Genomic DNA, 23840 nt, shown 5'->3' with positions numbered 1-23840 from the left:
TATCATGCCTCCTTACGACCATCTGTACTGACCACGGCTCCGTTAGTGCCCTCAGAGCAGCATGTCCACAGGGAGGGCGAGACAGGCCTGGTTTAAGTCCTTGCTATAGGCCTAGAGCAGGACTGGGCAAAATACAGCCTGCAGGCCAGAGCTAGCCCGCCAAGCCGCTGGATCTGGTCAGCGGGTGCAGTGGGAGCGTCGGCCTGGCTCCCTGCCTGACCTCGCCCTGCATGCCGCTCAGGAAAGCCAGACGCAGGGCCCTGTCTGAAGAGCTGAGAGCCCAGGGGGCGGGAGGTTTCACGTGCTGCCCCCGCCCCCAGCACGATCTCACAGCTCCCATTGGCTGGTTTCCTTTGGGGCTCACAGCTGCTCAGACACACATGGGGCTGCAGTCAACTGCTGACCTGGCCGGCTTGCCAAAGCACGGGAGGCAGGGGACTTCGCTGTGGAACCTGCTGGGCTGCTGGCCAGGAGTTGCCCAGGTAAGTGTCTCCCAGTCAGGGCCTGCCTCCGGCACCCCCACCTCTCCCTCCAGCCCTCTGCCCACCCAACCACCCCACAATCAAAATCCTCTGCCCTCCCCCTCTGCACCCATACTCCCTCCCAGACCCACATCACCTCCATTAATATCCTGGAAGAGTGCAGCCCTTGACCACTTCCCAAATTCTTTGAGTGGCTCCTCCCTCAAAAATGATTGCCCACTCCTGGCCTAGTGTCACGATTCCCCAGCTACTTTAAGCTGTGCCCCACCCAATGCCCCTCCTCCACGGAGGAATCCTGGTTTTACAGAGGAAAGTCACTAACGCGTTTCTCCCCGTGCTTCTCACGTCCTCCTCTTTTTCCTGAGACGAGCGCTTCTCCGGGTTTGCTGAACTCTGGCCCCCCCGACGTCAGGGCAGGAACCTGGGACCGACTGCACAGCAGACACCTCAGCTCCAGCACCCTGCAACATAAGCAGTGACAGGGCATTACTGCGGGCTGAAGATACGCGGGACCGCAGGAGGACCGACCCATCCTTCCTCCCCACCTCATTCAGGGACCGTGGCCAGGCTAGGGAGGAATGGAACAGACAACGCTCCTGCTGTTCCCAGATGATTGAAAAGCACAAAACGGTGGCAGTTGCCCCAGCCACACAGCGGGCGGTCTCCCAAGAGCGAGGCGCATTGGCATACAGAGTGCAGGGAGAATGCATCTAGCCAAGGCTGGGGCGTTTCCTCCAGCAGACACTGCTCCTGCGAGGTTCAGGCTGGAGCCTTGTACCTAAAGCACCTCCCTTGGTCCGATGCGTGGGAAGGAGTCCTCTTCCCACACAAGATGTTTTTGCCATCGCTGCCCTGGGTCAGGCCAGGGCCCTGCTGAACCAGGGAATGAGATTCTCTCCACTACTGGTGCAGCTGTGGGACATGCCCACATTCCAGTCAGTCAAGGGCCCAGTCCGATTTCCATCAGCCCCTGCCGCCAGAACCACAGTGATCAGACAATACGCTCGACTGGATGGAGACAGATGTGCAGTAGGACCTGTAAGTCTTAGTGCATCCCTAGAGCAGTGCAGGGTCTCCTCCTGGGCATGACAGCCCAACAGCTGAGCTGTGGGGCTGACCGACGGATGGCAAGCCAGGTGCCAGGTCTTCCCAGAGAACACTATTAACACTGTTCAAACCGCCAGGTCCATGGAGACCGTCTCATGGAGCACCTCTGATCAGCTCTTCAAAGAAGGAACTGTTGGTAGCTGGCAGCAATCAGAGAATCATAGAATACTAGGCCTGGAAGGGACCTCGAGAGGTCAGAGTCCAGTCCCCTGCCCTCATGGCAGGACCAAATACTGTCTAGACCATCCTTGATAGACATTTATCTAACCTACTCATGTAGGAACAAAGGACAGAAGGGCTCAAGAATCAAGAAGTGGGCTACAACTATGCCTTCCCTAGGAACTCTCCTCTCCTCACAAAACCCCTTCCTGACATACAAGCTCTCGGAAAACCCTAGTCTAGTCTATGGAATAGGACCTCACAGGTGTCCTTCCCCTTACATCCTGGAGATGCAAAGGCCGCGGCGTAACGTAGCCACGATTGAAGGAATTGCCAGACACAGCCAATCCTGTTAACCTAAGCTTTCCTGGGAAAGGTAGACAGCTACGGGTGTTTCTCAAACACCCTTTCTGCTTTGCCAACTGTAGCACCCACCAGCACAAGCTTAACACCCCTCCTTTTACGAGAACCATTACAAATACTGTAAACAGGCGCTCTGAGAACAGAGCTAAAAACAGGGTTAGAAATTAGAGGGTCATTTCAGATTTAACACAAAGTGAACCTAAACTCCTGGACGTCTCCAGAGCGTGCAGCCAAGAAACACATGCTTGTGAAACCAAAGCCAATTTGTGTCTTCCTGGCTAGCAAATGCCCGCCCCAGATCCTCTAAGAACCACCTCCAAAGCAGCTACGGGCTCCCATCTGCAGCCCAGTGGACACAGGGAGGTCCTGTGAGCCAATCTGAGCTTCACAGGGATGCTGCACTGATGGTGCTGTTCCCACTGACAGGGTGTCCTGGGGAAGAAGTCTTTGACATTGGGGCGGGGGGGAGAGGGGGAGAAGAGCTGTGGTGCATAAATTCAAGTGCCATGTATGGTACAAGACTTTGATCCTTATTCAGGGAGGATGGAGAAGCCATCCGACTGGACTGGGTATTGCATGAAGCAGGGAGACTTTCCCCTACTTTTTAAACAAGTAAATCCAACTTACTCAAAAGGGGGGAAAAAGTTAGCAGTCCTGTGGCACAAAATATATATAGTATCATGAGCTTTCGGGGGTAAAACCTACTTCTTCAAAGCCCACGAAAGCTCACGATACTAGTTATATATTTTGTTCATCTCTCAGGTGCCACAGGACTGCTCACTTCAAAGTTACAGACTGACATGCCTACCACGCTGAGAAAAGGGAAAAAAGTTTGGTAGGGCCACGATTTGGCTCCTAAGTCATTGGAAGTTTTGCCATTAACCCTTGGGAGGCAGGGGGGAGAGGAGAGAAGAGGAATCTATGAATCTACGCTTTAACTTTACCTGATTAGTGACAGCAGAATCCTTGCTCCCGGGGACAATGGCAGCTGTGCCATCGAAGGATACTTCCCCTGGCTCTTTCCCACAGCTTCCTGCCTCACTCAGTTCCTTATCAGTAAGCGACTCCTCTTCCTCACTCTCGGAGCTCTGCTGCCAGCTTCTGGAGAGCGTGGTAGTCACCCTTGGAGGAGGCAGAGTTGCTAGGGCAGCTGGGAGAGTAAATGTTGCTAAAAACCTGGCTTTCAGCAGGAGATAGGCAGGGTTATCGCTGAGTTTCTGCCGCACCAGCTCTCTGACAGCGGGCAGATCGATCCCAGCGTCCCCATCCCCGCACTCTGCAAAGGTCCCAAGGCACGACACACTTTGCTCCAGAGCCGCCTTCTGCAGAAGCAGCCTGGAGAGCGTTTTCAAGTTGCACAAGAAAGGGGGCAAGTAAGACAAGCCGGTTTTTAACGCGGGCACCTGGATGCCCCGTTTGCCTCTCAGCCACTCTTTCACCGAAGCCTCGTCTTCAAGGGAGATCAGGCTGACGTCCAGGAGGTTCTTTTCGGCACTGGGTGCGGGCAGCGCGGGCGGGCTGGCTACGTGCGAGGCACTCAGCGGCTTTGGGAAGATGGGCCTGTGCCTGGTTACCTGTGCACCAGGAGCGTTGGAGTTTGTTACAACGTTCTTACAGGCCAGAAGCCGATCCGGCCTTTGCACCAGGCTCTCTTTCCCTAGGACGCCTGGACTCCCAGTGAGCCTACCGCTGTTACTGCTCTCGCCTGGGCCAGATGGAAGGCTGGTCGGAGCGACATTCCTCTTTCCAGAGGAGTCAGACGTCTGCGAGAGGCCGTGTAGAGAGGCAGAAGCTGGAGGAGCTGTGCTGGGGGAGTTGCATCCGGGATCTGATGAGGTTGCAGATGGAGGAAGAGTGGAAGGGGCTGACTGTGAGCTCAGAACTTGCGTCCCCAGGCACCTGACGGGAAGGGGACTTGCTTGGGCTGGTGTCGGTGGCATGTTTGGGGCAGAGGTGTTTGCATTAGAGGTCTCTCTGGTCTGACTCAGATTTTTGGTAGCACTTCCTCCGATCCCAGCTGTGGGCTGCTTTCCTTGGCTGTGAGCACCCACCAATGCCTGCACAGAGGTGGGGATCAAACCCTGTGGCGTCATCACCCAGGTGATGGGCACAATGCGGGACCCTGTCTGGGGAGCCACGACAGCAGGCAACAGATTGATTGCGTTCGGCTGTGATCGCACCAGTGCTGGGGCACACGGCGACGTGGAGGGAGAGGTTTCCGTGGGGTCCGACTTCACGGGGACGGGGCTCAGAGAAATGGCGGACGATGGCATCAGTGCAATCTGATGCGGCATGAAGCCTTGGTTTTGCAAGACTATATGTGCTGAGCTGCCCCCAAATACTTGAGCCTTCCTGCCCCCCTGGGACAGGCCCTTCTCCCCCACGCTTACGGGTCTGTCCTGAGACGCCAGGCCTTCAGACGCAGCCTCCTCAAGCTTCCTCTTGGAGTTTGCATTCCCCTGGGAGGGGCAGGTGCCCGCTCCCAATTCAGGGGCTGGAGATGAACGGCTCACGCCAGAGCTGGGAGAAGCCAGAGAAGCTACAACAGGACTAAACGCAGGAAGTGGCACAGGTGCATTCCTGCCACCTGCCAATCCCGCTGTCTGAGGCCCGCTTCCTCCTTGCGTGGCAGGGATGACGGGCTGCACGGGGTGCTGGATTATCACAGAGGGCGAAACCAACACCTGGGGGGCAAGAATCACTGTTCTCTGCAAAGCTTTCTTAGCCCGGGACTCCCGCAGTCTCTTCTCCCTTAGCAATTCAGAGACTGTTTTCGGCTTCTGCCTTGGAGCAGGAAGAGCAGGGACAGCCGCTGGAACGGCTGCAGGTTTCTCCTTTGCTTTTACGGTGATGGGCTTCCAGGCTGCCTTTGCTCCAACCTTCTGGGGGAGGGGCTGTGCTGGCTGGCCTGCAGAAAGAGGAGATTTTAGCAACACTTGCAAAGCTGAACGAGGTTTTGAAAGGCACTCTAGCTGTTCAATCATGAAGCAAGCGTTAGCACGGTGAGGAACACGACTGCCACTCGTGCTGAAGGGGAACTCTAGGAGACTAGCTCAGAAAATGGGTCTAATCAGCCTGATCTGAGGGTCTCTAAAACCCCACAGTGACACACTTGAGCCCCAGTAATGAGAGACCATAGTGCTCATCTCAGGGGCGATGCGCGGAGCTTACGGGCAGAACAATGCACTCCATGGAAAGGAATACAGCTCAATCCCGTCAATAGGCCCCCAGCTTTCCACTCTGCCAGGGTGCTCTTCCAGAACACCCAGCCATCACCCGCCCACAGACAGGCACTATAGGGCTATTGCCCAGAGATGCCACAGCACGGCTGGTCATCCCGTCCCTGCAGAATCTTCACCCTTCTTTGTTATGTGGCATCTTTCTGTGGCCAATAATTGAACGGATCAAATAATCCCACCCTAAAAGCCACAAAAGTCAAATGAAAAACGGGATTTTTGCTCTCCAGGTTCTAATCGGATTAGATTGAGTCACGTTAACCAGTGGTTAATGAAGCCCAAATCCCTGTCTATTGGGACAATCAAGTAAGTATTAGGAGAGGTACCTGAAGATTTCAGGAAATCGCAGGAGGGCTGGAAAAAAAAAAAAAAAGGAAACGTTAATTAAGTTCTTGGGATACTTCAGCGCCATGTCTCCTGCTATGATCTTGAAGGAGAAGGGACTCGTGAGCACATCTGATTTCTCCAGCTGTTTCTGGGCGAGCTTTGCCCTGTAGCAGGGAAACAGGATTCTGGCGGTTTTACACTGGTGCATTAGCAGGAAAATATCCTCAGGACACTGAAAAACATGTCTCAGAAGTGCCTCCCCTCCCCCCCCAGCGTTGTACGTGTCTGATTTCTCCGAACTTCCCTTCCACTGACACCACGAGCCTCTTTGAGTCTGAGTGGCAGGGCCTGAGGACTTTGCCTGGAATGGGAGTCAGAATTCCTGGTAAGAGACAGAAACAATCCTCTTTGGCAGATGTTGCCGTTCTTGGAGCCAGCTGGCACCACATCAGTCATTCAGCCACGGAGCAACAGTTCACGAGGGCCAGGCCCAGCTGAGCCTTTCATTCCTGTGAATGCCAACAGCACAGACCTCTCACTACTTCCCCATTAGCTCCCAGGCACTACTGCAGGGGTGGGGAACTTACAGCCCACAGGCCAGATCCAGCCCCTGGTTTACCTTGATCTGGCTCGCGGCGACTCGGGGCTTCCCCTGGAAGCAGGGTGAGTTGGTGCTTTTGCACTCCAGCCCCATGGCAAGTCTGCGTCTTGGTGCCCTTCCCCCATCCCCTGGAGCACGAGTCCCAGCTAGCACTGCCAAATGGGGCAGAGGGAGGAGCAGGGTTGCTTCTCACTTGAGACCCTCAACTGATTTTGCTGTGGGTCAGTGACCCCAGATTGAAAAAAGGTTCCCCACTAACACAAAACAGATAAATAATCGTTATAGCCTGCACAGAGGGGAAGTATGGGAAAGCCTATTGTTAGCTTTGCAATAGAGAATCAGCAGCAGACCCAGTGGGCATAAAGTACAAAGAAGTGGGAAGTACAAAGAAGCAGTTGTCCCAAGACTACGTACCGCTTCCCTTGACACGAGTCGGTGAATTCCACCCAGCTGCTCCCTTGAGGCCCACACAGAACCCTGAACTGGAAGGGACCTCGAGAGGTCATCGAGTCCAGTCCCCTGCCCTCATGGCAGGGCCAAGCACCAGGCACTGTCTAGCCTGCTCTTAAATATCTCCAGAGATGGAGATTCCACAACCTCCCTGGGCAATTTATCCCAGTGTTTAACCACCCTGGCAGTTAGGAAGTTTTTCCTAATGTCCAATCTAAACCTCCCTTGCTGCAGTTTAAGCCAATTGCTTCTTGTCTTCCTTGGCCTCTGAGGATAGAACAATTTTTCCTCACTGTAACACCCTGTTAGATGGGAGAAGGTTTGAGACACCGTATGTGCAGGACCTGCTGAAGCATCCTTGCATTTCCAGCCATGGTCTTGATGAGCTCGGACTGCTTTAGCCTTCTCTCACGAATAACCTTCATGCAGCCACTGGTGTCAATCTGGAAGAGCTGCAAGGAGATGAAAATCTTATGTTAAAACTCGGCTCAGAAGAGAAGCGTACTGGAGGTGCAGGGGATGGCCCGAAGCCAACAGCAGAGTTCCACTTCAATCGCGGGGCCTTTTTGTTGCCACTGGAACGAAGCCAGCTAGTACATGATTCTTTGCATTGCAAGATTTTTATTTTTTAAATCATGGTTTCTTCACGCAAGCCCTAAAGACAATCATTTGAGAAAGAAATGACGTGCCAGTAATGGATGCTACATCGGTTTTCAATGTCTACCAAATACAAACATATAAACAGCTATATAATACACAAAGCAGTGCCCACCTGAATGAACAGTGTGAACACCGGAGTGCTGGCCAGCGTGACTGTCTGAAGCTGTTCTCGAACAACATCCGCTGGAAAAGAGTCCAATATACAGAAAAAAATTAAGTGGACATTCACCTAAGTCTGCCGAGGGTTATGAGCCGCACCTCTCCAAGACCAACATTTGAGGAGCTTGACCAATTTGCAATTCACTCCACTCTAGCAACATCTCTGGCAAAAAAAAGACTCCTCTGTTAATGCTACTTAGCTCAGAATGGCCATGTACAGTAAAACTCCAATAGTCCGGCACCCAATTGTCAGGCACTCCCGATAGCCCGGCATCAAAATGGCAAGCGCTCCTGACGGAACCGGGATGGTGGGTTACAGCAGGAAGGGGAGGTGTTTGGCTCTGGGGAGGGTGGAAGGAGGGGGATTGGGTTACGGACGGCATCCCGGCCAGCTGATTGAAAAGCCGGCTGCTCATCGCACGTGCCCCAGTGCAAGGAGGGAGATGCGCGGCTGTACCGGCAGCTCCAGGGACCCGAGCATAAGGTTGGGGGTGGGGGATTAGGTTGGATGTATGCAGTACCTCCGGCATATCCGATAATCGGGCACCACCTAGGTCCCAAAGGTGCCAGATTGGAAGTCTACTGTATTTTGAGTCCACAAGCAAGCATAATCCCTGCCTCTTGATTAGCAGTGACTTGTGGATGGGAAAAAAGTACCACCCATAATAAAAATCTAACCTAAACAGAAGTGTGGTCTAGTGGTCAGAGCAGAAGCTAGTAAACCTGGGGTTTACTACCAATTCTGGTGCCCTCTTACTGTGTGACTTGGGGCTACTCACTTCCTCTGCCTGGGTCTCTGGTATCTGTACTGTAACTGGCCAGAGGTAAAGCCACTTATCTTACATATCACATGCTCCAAAGTGCTCTGAGATCCGGAGACAAAAGAAGCTTTGTCCTAAGGCACAGTTCTGGAGCCCTGTTTAAGAGTCTGGCCCTGAGGCAGTGCAGGGGAGGAGCCTGATGAGCCAGTGTTACCTTTTGTCTGATGGCTCCCAGCTCTAGTACAAGGCAACAGGACGTTGCCCACCCATGGAGTCACTGCCATCAGGAGCCGCCTTGCCAGGTTCTTGCGCCGAGATTGCTTTCTCTGGCAACGATGCTGTTTCTTCCGAATGTTCTTTAATTCCTGCAGCACCTGCATGACCGACGTGTCAGAAGCCACTGCTGAGGAGGGGGTGCAAGGCTTCTGGAGCCCATTTTGCTGTACATTGCAGAACAAAAGGTGTCAGTTCACAAAAATCCAAGCCAGGTCCTCTGCTGCTGTAGGTCAGCAGAGCTCCCCTGAATTCAACAGAACAGTGCCAAGACATGCCAGTGTGGGGTCTGCTCCAGCAAATCTTTATTTCGTGTTACAGGACACCGGGGTCAAACACTTAGGCTATGTCTACACTGGCGGGTTATTGCGCAAGTACGGCCATTCCTGCGCAAGAATCCGCAGAGCGTCCACACTGCCCACCCGCTCTTGCGCAAGTAAATTTACAGGACGGCATGGTAAGAGGGCTCCTTGCACAAGAGCTACGCTCTTTTAACAGGTGTGAGCCCTCTCGCGCAGGAGCTCTTGCGCAAGAGGGCAATGTGGACACTCGGCAGGGATTTCTTGTGCAAGAGAACTCTATGGCTAAAACGGCCATTTGAGCTTTCTTGAGCAATAGTGCATTCACACTGCCATGGGTGCTCTTGCGCAAAAGCACAGCTCGCCTATGGCAGTGTGGATGTTCTCTTTCACAAGACTTCTTGCGCAAGATAAATGGATAAATGAACAATTGACAGAGTCATGGGTTTGGTCATTTACTGAGGATTAAAAACCAACCCAGCTGAGCGAGGGCGTGCTAACACGACACCTGTCATGGGGGCATGAAAGCCTGATGTGCTGATGAAATGCCAGGCACAAAGTTTAGCAGAGAGCTCATGGAATGGTTAGTCTCTCAAATCCTAGCTTTGTTTAACTGCGTAGCTTGGTTACGTACATGTCGAGAGGCAATCCTAGAGCTACACACATCACTGGCCCTCAGACGAAAGTTCAGGAAGGAAGAGTAGGAGCATGAGGGTTAAAGCTGTTTGGGAATGTTTCACTCTTCTATTCACATTATGGGTATCACAAGGAACGCCTGGAGTTACCAATAGACGGGCCTGTGCTATTAGGAAGGGAGGTCAGACCAAAAAGGCACTTACGCGTCTCCTCTGAGAATAGGTATTATTTCTTAGCGCCCGCCTAACATCCTCCAGGGTAACCTTTAACACTTGCTTTCCTCTCATGGAAGCCTAGGGGGGGAAATATACAAAAGTTATTCGAACGCAAGAATGGCCATACTGGGTCAGCATCCCATTAGCCTAGCATCCTGTCTTCTGACAGCAGCCTGTGCCAGATGCTTCAGAGGAAACAAACAGAACAAGGCAATGTATCAAGAGATCTAGCCACTGTCACCAGGTCTCAGTTTTTGACAGTCAGAAGTTGAGACACCCAGGGCATGGGGTTGCGTCCCTGACCATCGTGGCTAACAGCCCTTGGTGGAACTATCCTCCATGAATTTATCTAAACCATGTGCCGAAAGAAAAAAAAAAGGTTAGAAGATTAAGTGTCCTGTAAAGAACTAATCTGTACTGCCAGCTGGACACCTGCATCAAAAGGGCACACAGAGATGGTCATTTCTGCTATTTGGTGCATTTCTTTAAAGTAATGAGCTTGACTTGTCTGTGATCTGTTTAACTTTCCAACTCTCATGCACTAGCCCAATGCCACCATGTCTGGCTTACAGAGATATTTAACTTTTGTCTGAAGTAACAAAAAAAAGGTAGGGTAAACTTAAAAAAACCCCAAATAGTCTTTAAAGTGCCACCAGACTAACAAAACATGTAGATGGTGTCATGAGCTTTCATGGGCACGGCCCACTTCTTCAGATGATTGGAATTTTGAGTTGGACTTCCACTCCGTACGGCTGAATGCAGTGCCTTGAATGTTCAGAAGCTTCAGGGGCCATTTTAACCCACCTGTTCTACTTTTCCCAGAAAAACTGGGTAATCAGAGTCTTCTTCAGAAGCCACACTGGGTAAAATTTTCAAAGGCACCTCATCTCCCTGGTGTGTGAAGTTGTTCAGAAAAATCAAGCAGTATAGCTGATTAACTAGCAAGCGAATGCTATACCTGACCGTTTGGTTTTCCTAAGCCACCTCAGAGGCCTATTACATTTTTCACAGAGTTATGCCAATCTCAAGCCAACAGACACTTCCAGTTTGTTAGCTTTTAACCCTAAGTGTTCTACCACGAATACAGAGACCCGTGGACCCAGAGGGCTCTCCCTCAGCAATGCTGTCATCTCTGGGGTGGCAGCTGCTTCACAGCAGGGATGTAAAGGTCTAACAGGTTAATCAGTGCTGCAGGATTGGCCGGAGCAGCCCTCCATCCCCTGCTCGCAGTGTAATGCTCTGCGGGCCCGGCCCAAGCAATCCCCTCGCTGCAGGCATGCTGCGGATGTGGGGCTGCTGCAACCTGGCCAGCCACTGCTCTCGTGTGTGTTTGTGGGGGGGGGGGGGGGCGCGGTGTTCCAGTCCAGCCCACCCCCACCTACAGCGTGGTGCAGCAGGCCCTGCGTCACCCAGGCAGAGCAGGCCAACTGGGCCACTGCATGATGGACAGGGGGCTGCGCCAGGGCAATCCCGCCTGCGGTGCAGCGGGTGGTTAACCTGTTAAATCTACAGATTAACTGGCTAACAAATGACACAACATTTTACTTCCTTACCCAACAATCACATGAAGCCACAGTTTGGGCCGGAAGAGCATCCCAGCCAAATGGAATGGGCAGTGGGAATTAGCAAGCAGAATGCAAGTGATGATACTAGCAGGCTGCTAGGACACCAAGGTAAACACGCTATCCTTACAAGAAGGGCTGTCAAGGCCTTGAGGATATCAAAAGGGCAGGGCCTTAGATTTTAGCTCTCATCCAAAAGATAGCCTTTCCAAGGACTGCGCCCCCGAACGGCACACGGGGCAGTGGGCCAGTAATAATTCAGAGAAAACGGGGCCCTAATCAACCACACCACCTGCCTTGGCTTAGAGGGCCTCCCATCAGACCTGATCAACACTTCACAGCTTGGGCCCCGCAGGACAAGCTTTTTCAAAGAGAAGTGCTCACCTCTTTCACCAGTTCTTCTGGATCCTTCAAATTGATGTCAGTAGAAGAAGGAAACCCAATTCCCTTCAGTACGGTATTTAACCCTGCGGAATCGGCGGGGACTTGGTCCTGGCCTCCCCCAGCAGAAGCCTTTGGAACTTGACTTAAGCATCCAGTCACATGAGTGTTTTTGAAATGGTAAAGGGAAGGAATCAAGCGTTTGGCTTTCCTGTGCGCGTTCGGATCCGTCCTCGTTGGGATCCAGAGGTCAAGGCCAGGCACCAAATTGTTGAATCCTGAAGGAGGATCTATTTCTTCCTCAGAACTGTCCATTAGCTCGGGCTCTGACTCCTCGCTGCTGCTCTCTGAAGAGCTGAAACCTGGTCTCTGCACTCGCCTGCGTTTCTGAAGGCGTTTTCTCGGCCTAGACCTTTTCTGTTTAACATTAAACACACGTACAAACCCAATCAACAAGAGCTAGCAAATATTGGCCACTCATTTGTGTGCCCCCCCCCCCCCCCCATTTCTTCTTCATAGAACTGGAAACAAATGAGCAGGCACAAACATAAAAACGCTTTACAGGACGCGCGCCATCAGGAGAAAGCCCACTTTGAGTATGCTAGGTACAGTAATGTGCTATTTCTAGGACCTAAGCCTTATGAGTTCAGATTTGCTCACACAAAGGCCAAGCTCTAACACTGGCTTGTGTCCAGCGTAGGGATGTGAACGAGCAGTCAACTACACGATTAACCGATAAGCCTAGGCTTATTGGGTAACCTAGCTGACTACTCCCACTTCCTCCCCTCCCCTGCTGCCTCTGCCCCGCAGACAGGTGCTGCTGCCACCCCACAGGCAGCCAGTTCACAAGGAGAGCTGGTTTTTAAACTGGCCCCTCTTGCAGACCAGCTCCTACCTGGCATCCTAATAGCAAGGCAGCAGCACAGGGTGGCAGGGGGCTCCCTGGGAGTGGGGCCTGACTGCATTGGCTGCTGCCCCCGCCCTGGGAATATAGAATAGTTGACTAATCACTAAGAAGCCATGCAGTTAGTCAACTAGTTTATTACCCGCTATCTAACACCCCTAAGTCTAGCGATAAGGCTTCATGTGCCAAGTGGATACAGTGACAGCACAGATCTTATCCACACCATGCTTTTCAGGTTTTAGGAACTTTTATCTTTCAAGACCAGGGGCCAGAGTTTAATCAGAGATCAGCACCTCACAGCTCCCCATTCAGGATGTGACCCTGCAGCACTGTAGTTAATGGGTAGGAATGTTAGATATTGTGTAATTGAATGGTCATGTAACTACAGTTACATGTATTGTGTAATTAGACAGACTGATTTTTCCCCCACTTTTTTCTTAAATAAGATGCATCTACATCATAGCAGAAGGCAGTACTTCTAAACAGACCATCTGATTACTGGAAAAGAAAAGGAACATAACCCACCATCCCAGGTCAGAGAATTACAATACCTTCGTCCCAATCATGAATTTCCATTTGCTCAGACACTGGGAGCCAGTTCTGTGTAGTAATTCAGAAGCTATTTTAGTCCAGTGCCCTAAGGAGATAAATAGTTGGGCCATATTAATTAAGACAAGCAGATTTTTTTGCACTCAATAGTAACGCTATTAAGAAAAATCAGGAGCCAGTAAAAAAAATCCCTCAAAACACTAATTTTGAAGATTTGACATTTAATCATGACATCTGGACACCGCTGTTAGCTTGTGTGTGGCAAAACCTAGACACATGTGCTGGCTGCCCTTAGGCAAGTCAAAGCCTCTAGTCCCAGTTCATGAAGTCAGATAAACACATACTTAACTTTGACTTCATTGCTTACTGGGGCTTAAACACATGCTTATGTACATTCCTCTGCCCCTCAGCTTCCCTCAGAGCAACCTATAACACTGCCTGCCACGACAGGGGTTACCACAATGAGTAAATAAAAGAAAAAAGTTCCAACTAGTTTCAGATTCTGTGCCTGCTTTGATCTCCCTGCCGCTGTGTGGACAAGTGAGTGGTTAGACAGAAGAGCAATCTCTTTTGGTTACAGTAATCCGAAGGGTTACCTGTATCAATAGTAGGCCAACATTCAGAAAACAGTGTCACTTCTAAAGGAACACAGTCCCTTTAATACAAGTGCTTTTTACAGAGTCAGAGCCAAGGCCAGGAGGGACCACCAGTGACTCCTGTCTAGCACAGGCACCAACCCCACCAACGCAGTAAATCCAGTAATCAAAGTGAGATAGAAGCATTACAACACACGAGACTAGGCCATTATGTGATTCAGGCAGAAAACAGGAGGGACAAAGGTGCCCCCACAATGAAAAGGAAAGGAAGTACACCAGATAATCCTGGCAAGTGGCCTGCACCGTCCTATACACTGCAGAGGAAGGTAAAATAACAACATGAAATCAAGGTCACTGCCAATGTGACCCAAGGAAAATTCATTCCTGACCCTACATGATGATCAGTTAGACCCTGAACATGTGAACAACAGCCAGGCAACCGAATGTGTGACACACCAAATGCTTGGTGCCACCTCAAGGTCACGATCTATCCTCTATCCATGTCCCACGTCCAGCAGTGGCTATCCCTGAGGCTTCAGAAGAGACCAAAACCAAAAAATACTGTGGGAAGGTGTGGAAAAAAAAATCCCTTCCTGACCCCTACAGGTGGCTGGCCAAAGCCCTGAAGCATGAGCGTTAGGACACACAACTGGATGTGAGCCAGTGAAAATTGTAACTTCTTGTCCAAAGCCAAAGAGTCAGTCAGAGCAGGCCCACAACTAAGGAATCCCTAGTTCCCAGACCTGTGCTCCAATTCAACCTCTTTTTGCCGTACACTTGTAGCTAGGGTTAGAAGATGGAAAAACGGCTCCTTTCCAGTAATTACTATTAGAAGAGGAAAGCATATCGCTGCCTGCCCAAAGCTACTGTACTGCTGTAAAAATCTTATCCGGAAAAAGAGTAATGCACCAGGGTGCCCATTTATAAAATTCTTCCCTTTCTACTGGTCAACTTCACAATCAGAGGGGTTCTGTAACTAGGACTACACATTGCACTGAAGCACAAGACTTCTTTACATAGTCTCCTTACACCACTTGCTATTGTCCACGTATGGTATGGCATGGTCCACAATAGGCATCTCGGTAAGAAGCAATATTCTCCAGTTCCAACTGCAGGATTTTAATGTCCTTTTTAAAAAAGCAGCTCAAGCCATTACAAGGCTGTAAAGATCAGGCCACAGAGGGGAAAAACAAACAACTTACCCACACCATATTTCTCTACTAGTTCAATTAATTTTTCTTCTTCCTCTAAACTCCACTTGCCTTTCTTTACATCATGGTGTAATGCATTTAAATACCTAGAAATGTAAAAAAGAGTTGACGCAAAGGTTAACAGGATCACAAGTTCTCTTTAATGAGACGTGTTTCTAAAGTTAAATGGAGAGTACAATCAACAGACCCCCTTCCTTTACCAGGCAGCCTCACATCCCTGTATCCTTGACACTGCAATTTCATTGCCGATAATCGAAGTCCTGGGCTCACAGCAAAGAGACCAGGACTTGCAATTAACGAGTAGTAAAGGCAACACACACTTAGATGCATCGAGGTATAATTGCTAATTTAGAGCCTCAGGCTGGAAGGTGCTGAGCACTTCAAACACCCAGCACTGACAGATTACAAGTGCCACCTTCTGGACTTCATAGCAATGCCCAGAATACTCAAACAGTGAAAACGTGGGAGACAGCATGCCAAGGTTCATTCTGATCTCTTTGTTCTATTTAAAATAGATGTTTTGAGGGGTTTATTGGTGAAAGGTGCAGAGAGGTGGTATGGATGGTAAAAATCCCTTTTAAAACACGCTGCATCTTTGTTACAGGAAAGAACTTGAAAGCAAGATTCTGCGAGTTACTATACCGACCTGTCCCTGCATTGAGTATCACTCCTTCCTGGCACTTCTGCACGAATTTTATACCAGTCTCGCTCTCCGTACTTAGCAACCGCTGCCAACAACTGCTGCACGAGTGACAAAGAAAAACTGGGTTGGTCCGAACGCAGACAAGTCATTCCAAGTTAACAAGTCTCCACTGGCTGGAATCTTCTGGGAATCACCTGGCTACATGCATCACACTCTGCTTTGGATTCCTTCTGCCTCCCTTAATTCTGTGTCTTCCTAATCATTTCCCCCTCTCCATCCTCATTATCCATAGGAAAAGCAGCAAACAGAGATCCATCACAGGCAGACTCATTTCTGAGATTTGGAGTTACTCAGGGCACTGCTATGCTGGCCTCATGCATGAGGAAGGGGAAATAAAACTTGACGTTTCAGCTTTAGCGAGATACAGTCAAACTAGACTGGAAACTCTTCAGGGAAAAGTAGCACATCTACCTCTGGGTTTGTATAGCACCTATGCCATCCTTGTAATAGAGCTCCCAACTCACTCCTGTCCCTAGATAATAGTGAAGATAGCCAAGTGTTCACAGAACACCAGTTAAAGTTAATGTCTGACCGAAGAACCCAGCAGAGAATGCATGTTTGGGATCAAGACAGCAAGAATGTTAAATCTGTACCATGTTCTATTCGCGACTAGACCCCACGAATGCACATGAACTCCTTTTCTGATTAGTTTTTCGCATTCCAGTGATTAACACATCTATGGACATGTTGCTAATCAGCACTGGAACTAAGGAATAACTTAATCTAGACATTTTCTGTACCAGGTCATTTTCCTAGCACTAGAGACAAGATAAAGGAATTTACTTCATCTTCCTCCAGTGTCCAGAATCCTTTCCTTAGACTTGGATCCACACTCTTTGTCCATCGGTAAATTAGTTGCATAGAGTCTCTTCCTTCCATGTAATAAGCAACTAGAAATGGAAGGAAATATTTTAAATCTGCTTCTAATGAGATGCTTCTAGCATTCTTGTTGTAACACATGGTAGTTATGACAAATACTTAATTTCTCATACATGACAGACATGTAACAAGAATGGAGAACACATGGTGTTTTAAGTACTGTTATTGTTTGCCCTGGAACTGTATGTATTGCACACACACACCATACCCAGCAACAAATCTTGCAACACCTGGGAGGATTTGTTTCCAAATTTTGATTGAATCCATCCTTGAAAGAGGATAGGCTCTTGGCATCAGATGTCATGGCTGAAAATAAACCTTTTAAAATAAAGGAGGAATGTCCAAGGATTCTATGAACTTAACTCCAACTCTTCAGAACAGGGACCATGTCACCTTTTGTGTTCAGAAAGTGCTTAGCCCACTGGGAACATCACAGAAGACACGACCTTGGAGAATCAGGCTCTGTGAGTAGGAGAGGGGTTGCCTTGGAGACCACTTACTTTTCTTGTAAGGTATATGGCTTCCTACTCTCATTTCCTGAACGAGCTGTAGGAGCATCTGGTCCTCTTCCTTTGTCCATTCTTTCCTCTTGAAGTCTTTGTTGTAGGCTTGAAACTTCTGCAGACACTGGAATGCGCTTCGGTTTGTCTTAATAAAAAGAACAAAGTTACTTGGATCACTGGGGACAAATCAACCTAGAAAAGAGAGGCTGACTCAATCTGGCTCGGATATGAACTTGGGGTGATTCAAATCCAGTCCTTGTAAGTATTCGGCCATGCCTGAGGGCCCCAGTAAGAGACCAGAGTTCAATTGTATTAGGCAACACACACCATGACAAGTCCTTGCTCAGAGAGCTTATAACTGCAGTTTAAGACAAGCAAGATAATCAGATGGAAGGGAGCACCAGGTGAAGTAAATTGATTATTATAACAGTTAATTCATGGTCCAACACCACATCTCACTGAGGTTTCATTGTCTTTCCTCCTTTCACAGACTGAGGCCAGGAAAGTCTATTATGGGCATCTAATCTGACCTCCTGTCTAATGCAGGCTGTGGAACCTCACAGAGCAATTTCTATATCCAGCTCCGACCTTGTAGTTGAACCTGTTACAAAGACTTTCAATCTTGATTGAAAGACTGCAAGCGATGGACAATCCATCACATCATTTGGCAAATCGTCCCACAGGTAAATTACTCTCCCTGTTAAGAAGTTTGTACCTTGTTTCCCCACTTTGAATCTGTTTAGCTTCAACTCCAGCCACTGGATCTTGTTAGGCCTTTGTCTGCTAAATTAGAGTGCTGCCTTTCATAACTCTTCTCCCCCCAAATAAACTGATCAAGTCACCACTTCGCCTTCTCTTGAGAAGCTAAATAAATTCAGCTTAAGCCTCTCCCTGTAAGGCATGTTTTCCAGACCTTGAATCATACTCACGGCTCTTTTCCCAACCCTCTCCAGTTTTTGGAAATCTGTTTTAAAAAGATTTGACACTGCGACTGGACATCAAAGAAAAAAATCTTAAACAACAAATAGTCCTGCAGCACCTTAGGCTGTGTCCAGACTCAGGGGTTTTTTCGAAAAAAGTAGCCTTTTTTCGAAAAAACTTCACCTGCGTCTAGACTGCAGCCGCGTTCTTTCGAAATTAAATCGAAAGAATGCAGCTTTTCTTTTGACGGTGGTAAACCTAATTCCACGAGGAAGAACGCCTTCTTTCGAAAGTGCTCTTTCGAAAGAAGGCGTTCTTGAAAGCAAACAGGCTTTTTAGAAAGAGCATCCAGACTCACTGGGTGCTTTCTTTCGAAAAAGCCGCTTGCTTTTTCGAAATTCCGCGTGCAGTCTAGACGCTCTCTTTCGAAAGAGGCTTGCAGTCTAGACATAGCCTTAGAGACTAACTTTGAGACCCATTAGTGAGTGCCTGGGCAAGTTAAAATGTTCCCCAACAGCTTTCTGTGATACCTTTTTGAATATCTGATTTGTGTGGGGAAAATTTTAACTTGCCCTGGCACTCACTAATGGATCTCAAAGTTTCCATATTACTACAAGCCAATTTCAAAAGCCAGCTTGAAAGGGAAGCTGCAGAGCTTAACTTCATTTACAAGTTTGATTCCTACAATAGAGGCTTAAACAAAAACCTTAACTGGATTACCCGCTACATTCCACATCCTAATGACATAAAAGGTCAAACACCAGGTACTGAAGAGTACTTAGAACCCTCTCCATCAGGTTCATGTAGCATGGACACTGACAATTTTTTTCCCCATTTTTTCTCCTTTCCCTCCCCATCCCCTCTCTCTCTGCTATTTATTTGGAACTTGGGCCCCTTAAACTCCATTCATCTGAAGAAGTGGGTTGTTCCCATGGGATTGTGAGCTTTCATCTACATTGTGTGTTAGTCTAAGGTGCTGCAGGACTATTCATTGTTTTTTAAGTTTTTTCTATTACAGACTAACACAGCTACCCCTCCTTTTCGGCTGCAAGGAGTTCATTGCTGCAGCACAAATGGCAAACTATTGCTGCCAAATTGGGCAGTTACGTACTGTGAGCCTTCAACTGGCCCTACCCAGAAAAATTCCCCACATAAATTGGAGTGTGTATTGACGCTATGAAGTGCTTATAAAATCCACAATCTTTTTTTTTTCCCTTGGTTGCTTCAGCTTCTATGAAGTGAAGAAATTAAGAGGGTTCCATTACTCCCTTGAGAGTTTTCCCACAAAAAGCATGTTAGCATGATTTCTGGCTCACATTTTCGTCAAGCAGCAAGAGGGTATGCAATAAAGAGAAAACTTATTAAGAGCAAATGTCCCTGTCTTTCAACTATGACTTGAATTACAAATGTAAGGTGTTTGGTAATCTCAGCCTCACCTCTGCTGGATGATCTAGCAGAAATATTCCTTTGATGCAATGTCAGTACTTGACTGGTGTCTTATCTGTTAGAGAAAGGCCCAGAACTAGAACAGCAGAAAGGCTACAGGTCAGAATGGAGTAGGTGTGGGAAGGTCTGCATACAGCACCTGCCTGTACTATGCCTTGGTAGGACTCAGCTCAGTTTATTCATTTCCAGAGCACTATAATTAACTTCCTTTTAAAAAACAGAATCCCATAGTACATCCATAGCATTAAAGTCACTTGTCAGCACTGACTGAATTATTTTCAAGTCTAACTCTGGGCGCCAACTAAATATTTGGTTCATAGTGCCAAGAACCTTACCCCAAGCTCCTGGGCTATAGTTTGCCAGTGCAGATGCTCATGTTTTGCAGCTACTTCCTTTAACTTCTCGATCTCCTCCTCATTCCACTCCTCCTTGTTGATGGTCGGATGCTCCCAGTTCTGCCAGAATTTCCGCAGCTCTTCTGCGTTGCGGCTTCCATCAAACTAAGAGACACAACATAAATGACCAGTCATTACCAAAATAGCCTAGCAACCTGAGTGAGATCGATGCAAAAGGCTTATTTGAAAACTTATTTAAGAAATAAGTTTTGCTGTTAATCTTTAAGAAAGGAGTATTTTTCCATTGGCTCCAAGCTTTGGAATCCCTTCCACAACGCCGAGTCTGAAACCTGGCTCCTCCCTTTTTGAACCCAGATGGATCTGTAGAAGTTCAAACAGGATTTAGGGTTGCAACCCTCTGAGGAGTGAATGGCTAAAGGCTGGGTTCCATTTCCCTTGTTCACCCAAAGTATTGTATTTAGCCAATATAACCCGTAGGTTATATTCGTTTTTATAAACCCTGTGCCCTGCCCTCCCCCGACAGGGTATATTCGGGTGCGGGGTATATAGGGTGTGTGTGGTTTTTTGGGGGGTTTTTTCCCCCCACACCCACACCCCGGAACGGGGGGGGGGGGAAGGGCCGGTGAGCGCTCCCCCGCCCGGAGGCTGGTGGTTCTTGCTCCCCCGCCCCTTCCTGCGACTGCGGAGGAACCAGGGGGATAAGTGTTCCCCCTCCAGGGGGCTGGAGGCTGCACAGGAACTGGGGCGGTGAGTGGCTGGTTAATTTCCCCCCCCCCCCCCCCACACACACACACCGTAAATTAGCAAATATACCCCCAGCACAGAAAAGTCTTGTATACCCCATGGGTTATACAAGATTTTTTTTTTTTACTGAAATAGAAAAAACGCGGGGTATATTTGCTAAATTACGGTAGGTCTTTATTTCACAACAGGTCCCACTGCAATCAATGGGGCAACTTGCAGAGGAAGGGAGGCAGAATCCAGGTCTAAGGAATTGCTCTAACTTACGTTGATGTTGGAAATCTTCTCCCAGTCATGCTCATCCTGTCTGTTTCCTAATAAGGCCTCCTCTGACAGATGGCTAAGGCAGGGGAGGAAGAAAAGATCACATTAACCACCAAGTCTCTTTCTTCACCTAATCTTGCCAAGTGCGGCACCCATCCAAACCTCGCCGCCTTCGGTGGGAGTTGGAGACTCTCCGAAATTCATCGTACCACTGTTAGGATGATTTGATACTGGCATTCGCATCATCTGTTTGCCTTCCCACTCTTAAGTTTTTCCATCCCTGTGTGGATTTTTTCCATCCATATCGGGAATACACTTTTTATCTGTGCTGGAGGCATGTGTGAATGTGCACCACCAGTAAAACCACCACCTAGCTCTGGGTGCTCTGCTAATCAGGGCATTTGACTCTGAGTGGTCACATAAGCACACAGCTCATAGGGAACAACTGCTGCACAGTACCATCTTTCTAGAGGCACATGCGTCCTTAGGCAGCAAAGGTGCCAACAAACAGCAAAAGGAGGCATGCACTTATATTTGTCTGCATGTCACCAGACAGTTTGGATGGGGTTGAAGTGATACAAGATTCTGTCTTCATTATGGAATATTTCCAAGAAGACCTAAGGGTTTTAGTCTCCCAATTCTCCCTGAATTTCAATGGAAGTTGGTTCTCTAAACTCTAGAGGTCCCTTGGAAAATACCAGCATCAACTCTGATTAATGGAGCAGAACAAAGCATGTATATGAGCAGCGTTTAGCACAAAAGGGACCAGTCTATGACCATGGCTCTTAGCTACCAGGACTACTCAATATTAGGTACACACTATTTAACTCCCTAAGTATACTGTAGCTGACAAAGCTGTAATACACCTACCATACAACTTGGTTAGAATTGTGTAAATCCTCTTATGGAATTTAGAGCGTCTGTAACAAAGACAGTAACTTAGACTGTGTGCATAAACTGTATTTTCTCTACACAGGGCCCAGACTTGGCAATTCCTTAAGGATTTGCAATAGGGGTGATGACAGGAATACAAAAAGTGCTGGCTACAAAGGGTTAATTTTTATAATTTAGACATGCCCAAATGGCATCTGAAAGAGGCACATTCTCACACACGTGGATCCTTGATGCTGACTTCCTAGGAGTTTAACTTTACCACAACTCTGAAATTCACTATACTATCAAGAACAGTGATCAAAGCTTTACCAAAGGCTTTGGACGCATAAACCCCCTCCCTACCAAACAAACATTCGCTTGCAGCACTTCACTACGAGAGGCAGAACTTAGGAAACAATGGTAGCATCTTGCTATTGAGAATTTTGGGTGTTAATATGCCACACAGCTGAGGATAAGGCCTCTGGGAAGGTTTGAGCCCTGCTTTTGGAATTGTTTGCAAGCCAGAATAAGGCAAGGTTTTCCCAGCTTCAGTCCATGTTTGAACTTTACAAATGTCTTTACATTAAAAAAGAAATCCCATAAAAGAGGAAGTGTCCACTTCACTAAGAATTTAAATCCTCACTTGATCTCCTCTATTTCACGCTCCGCTTCTTTGATCTGCTTTGCCAAAATCTGCTTTTCCATTTCATTCTTGGCTTTTTCCAGTTTCTGATTCAAATAGCTGAGCCTGTTTAAGGACATTTCCAAGATTATTAATTTAAAACCAACCAAAAAAAAACCCCACACCCCACATTAAACAGAAGCTAGGATAAGTGTTAAAAGGACAAGGTTAAAGCTGGCTGGCCTAAAAGCTGGATTCTTTCCTTTGCTATCCTTATTCCACAGAATCATAGAATACTAGGACTAGAAGGGACCTCAAGAGGTCACAGAGTCCAGTCCCCTGCCCTCATGGCAGAACCAAATACTGTCTAGACCATCCCTGATAGACTTTATCTAACCTGCTCTTAAATATCTCCAGAGATGGAGATTCCACAACCTCCCTTATTTCAAAAGTCCACATAGCTTTTTGCATTTGCCCCCACCTTCCAGAAACCTCCCCCCCCACGACACTCTTCCACATAGACCCACAGCTCAGTCTTTGACTCCTCAGCTCTACCAACTCCTAATCTACAACCCAGAACATGTGACAGACCAAGTGCTTTCCCCACTTCCATAAGCTGGATCTACAGAAGACCTGCAATGGCTGTGGCAGCAGCAGACAGAGAAGCAGCCAGCTCTGTGGCACAGACAAACTTCGCCCCCCAGGAGCTAAGTGTCCGGTGATACTAACTAGGAACAAGAATCTGTCTCCATGCGGTTCATTTTATTCTAGGATGCACACTACCTGCCAACCCCAAATGCTGCAGTTCCTGCGACAGAATTTGAAGGCCATACCAATTACCTTTGTGGGAAGGGAAGGATGGCTAGGAAATGCCTAGGTACTTGAGATATAAAGAAACTCTCAGTCTGCTGATTACATATGCAATATAACCACTGAGTAATTCACATCTCAAACTATGCTCCCTATAGTCACAGGCTGGCCATCCCAGGTCCAAACACACAACCGGCTCCCTGCTGTGCTTTGAAACCTCACTCCAAGCAGCAGTGACATGCACAGGCGGGAAGGGAGGTGGAAAGGATACTAGCTGGTAGTCACTCTCCTCGCCACTGCTTCTCTCAGCAGCAGCGATGGGACATAAGAAGCTTTGCTTACTTCAGTAACTTTGGCTGAAGCAGACGCTGCAAACGGTCACTTACTACTGATTTGCTCAGCAGTATCTTCTCTCTGCTTTTCCCTGGGGCAAAAAGAGATGAGGGCAAAAAAGTCACTAATGCAAGGCCATCTCCAAACAAACGTCTTGGCTTCAAGCCCCATTAAAGTATCCTCAGGCAGCAACATCTCTATGCCCGGACTTGTTCCCAACCCCTGCTCCGCCATACCCCAAGCTCATTCCTGCCCCTGCCTCCAAGCCCTGCCCCTGCTCTGCCCCCATTGCAGCTCTGCCCCTGAGCGATGGCAGCAGGGGTTGCCCCTCCCCCTAGGCTGATGCAGCAGAAAAGGAGCGATCTGACCTCAGCCCAATCCCATCCACGCTGCTCAGGAAAGCGGAGCAGGCCAGAACAGTATTGCTCCACTTTCTGCCACCACAGTGAAGTGGAGCA

General features: G+C 48.5%; 1 protein-coding gene across 3 annotated transcripts in view; it reads right to left on the bottom strand.

Annotated features, from left to right (window-relative positions):
* Positions 1–23840, bottom strand: part of SNAPC4 (small nuclear RNA activating complex polypeptide 4) — a 31899-nt gene that overhangs the window by 1343 nt on the left and 6716 nt on the right. For all 3 annotated transcript variants that reach the window (XM_075905569.2, XM_075905571.2, XM_075905570.2), the window contains exons 7-23: positions 23392–23473; positions 22261–22365; positions 20748–20820; positions 19719–19883; positions 17014–17161; positions 16418–16524; positions 15578–15672; positions 14923–15017; positions 13127–13212; positions 11675–12088; positions 9717–9806; positions 8520–8745; positions 7498–7568; positions 7070–7177; positions 5674–5701; positions 3056–5019; positions 805–943 (exon numbers count right to left, since the gene is read on the bottom strand). In XM_075905569.2, the coding sequence (XP_075761684.2) occupies positions 824–943; positions 3056–5019; positions 5674–5701; positions 7070–7177; positions 7498–7568; positions 8520–8745; positions 9717–9806; positions 11675–12088; positions 13127–13212; positions 14923–15017; positions 15578–15672; positions 16418–16524; positions 17014–17161; positions 19719–19883; positions 20748–20820; positions 22261–22365; positions 23392–23473 (3977 nt within the window). In that variant the 3' untranslated portion in view covers positions 805–823. The remainder of the gene's footprint in view (positions 1–804; positions 944–3055; positions 5020–5673; positions 5702–7069; positions 7178–7497; positions 7569–8519; positions 8746–9716; positions 9807–11674; positions 12089–13126; positions 13213–14922; positions 15018–15577; positions 15673–16417; positions 16525–17013; positions 17162–19718; positions 19884–20747; positions 20821–22260; positions 22366–23391; positions 23474–23840) is intronic.

Source organism: Pelodiscus sinensis, chromosome 23 (genome assembly GCF_052426305.1).
Source record: "Pelodiscus sinensis isolate ZL-2025 chromosome 23, ASM5242630v1, whole genome shotgun sequence".
In the NCBI taxonomy this organism is placed as follows: Eukaryota; Metazoa; Chordata; order Testudines; family Trionychidae; genus Pelodiscus; species Pelodiscus sinensis.
Note: the sequence above shows the minus strand (reverse complement) of the source record. Positions and strands in the feature narration are given on the sequence as shown.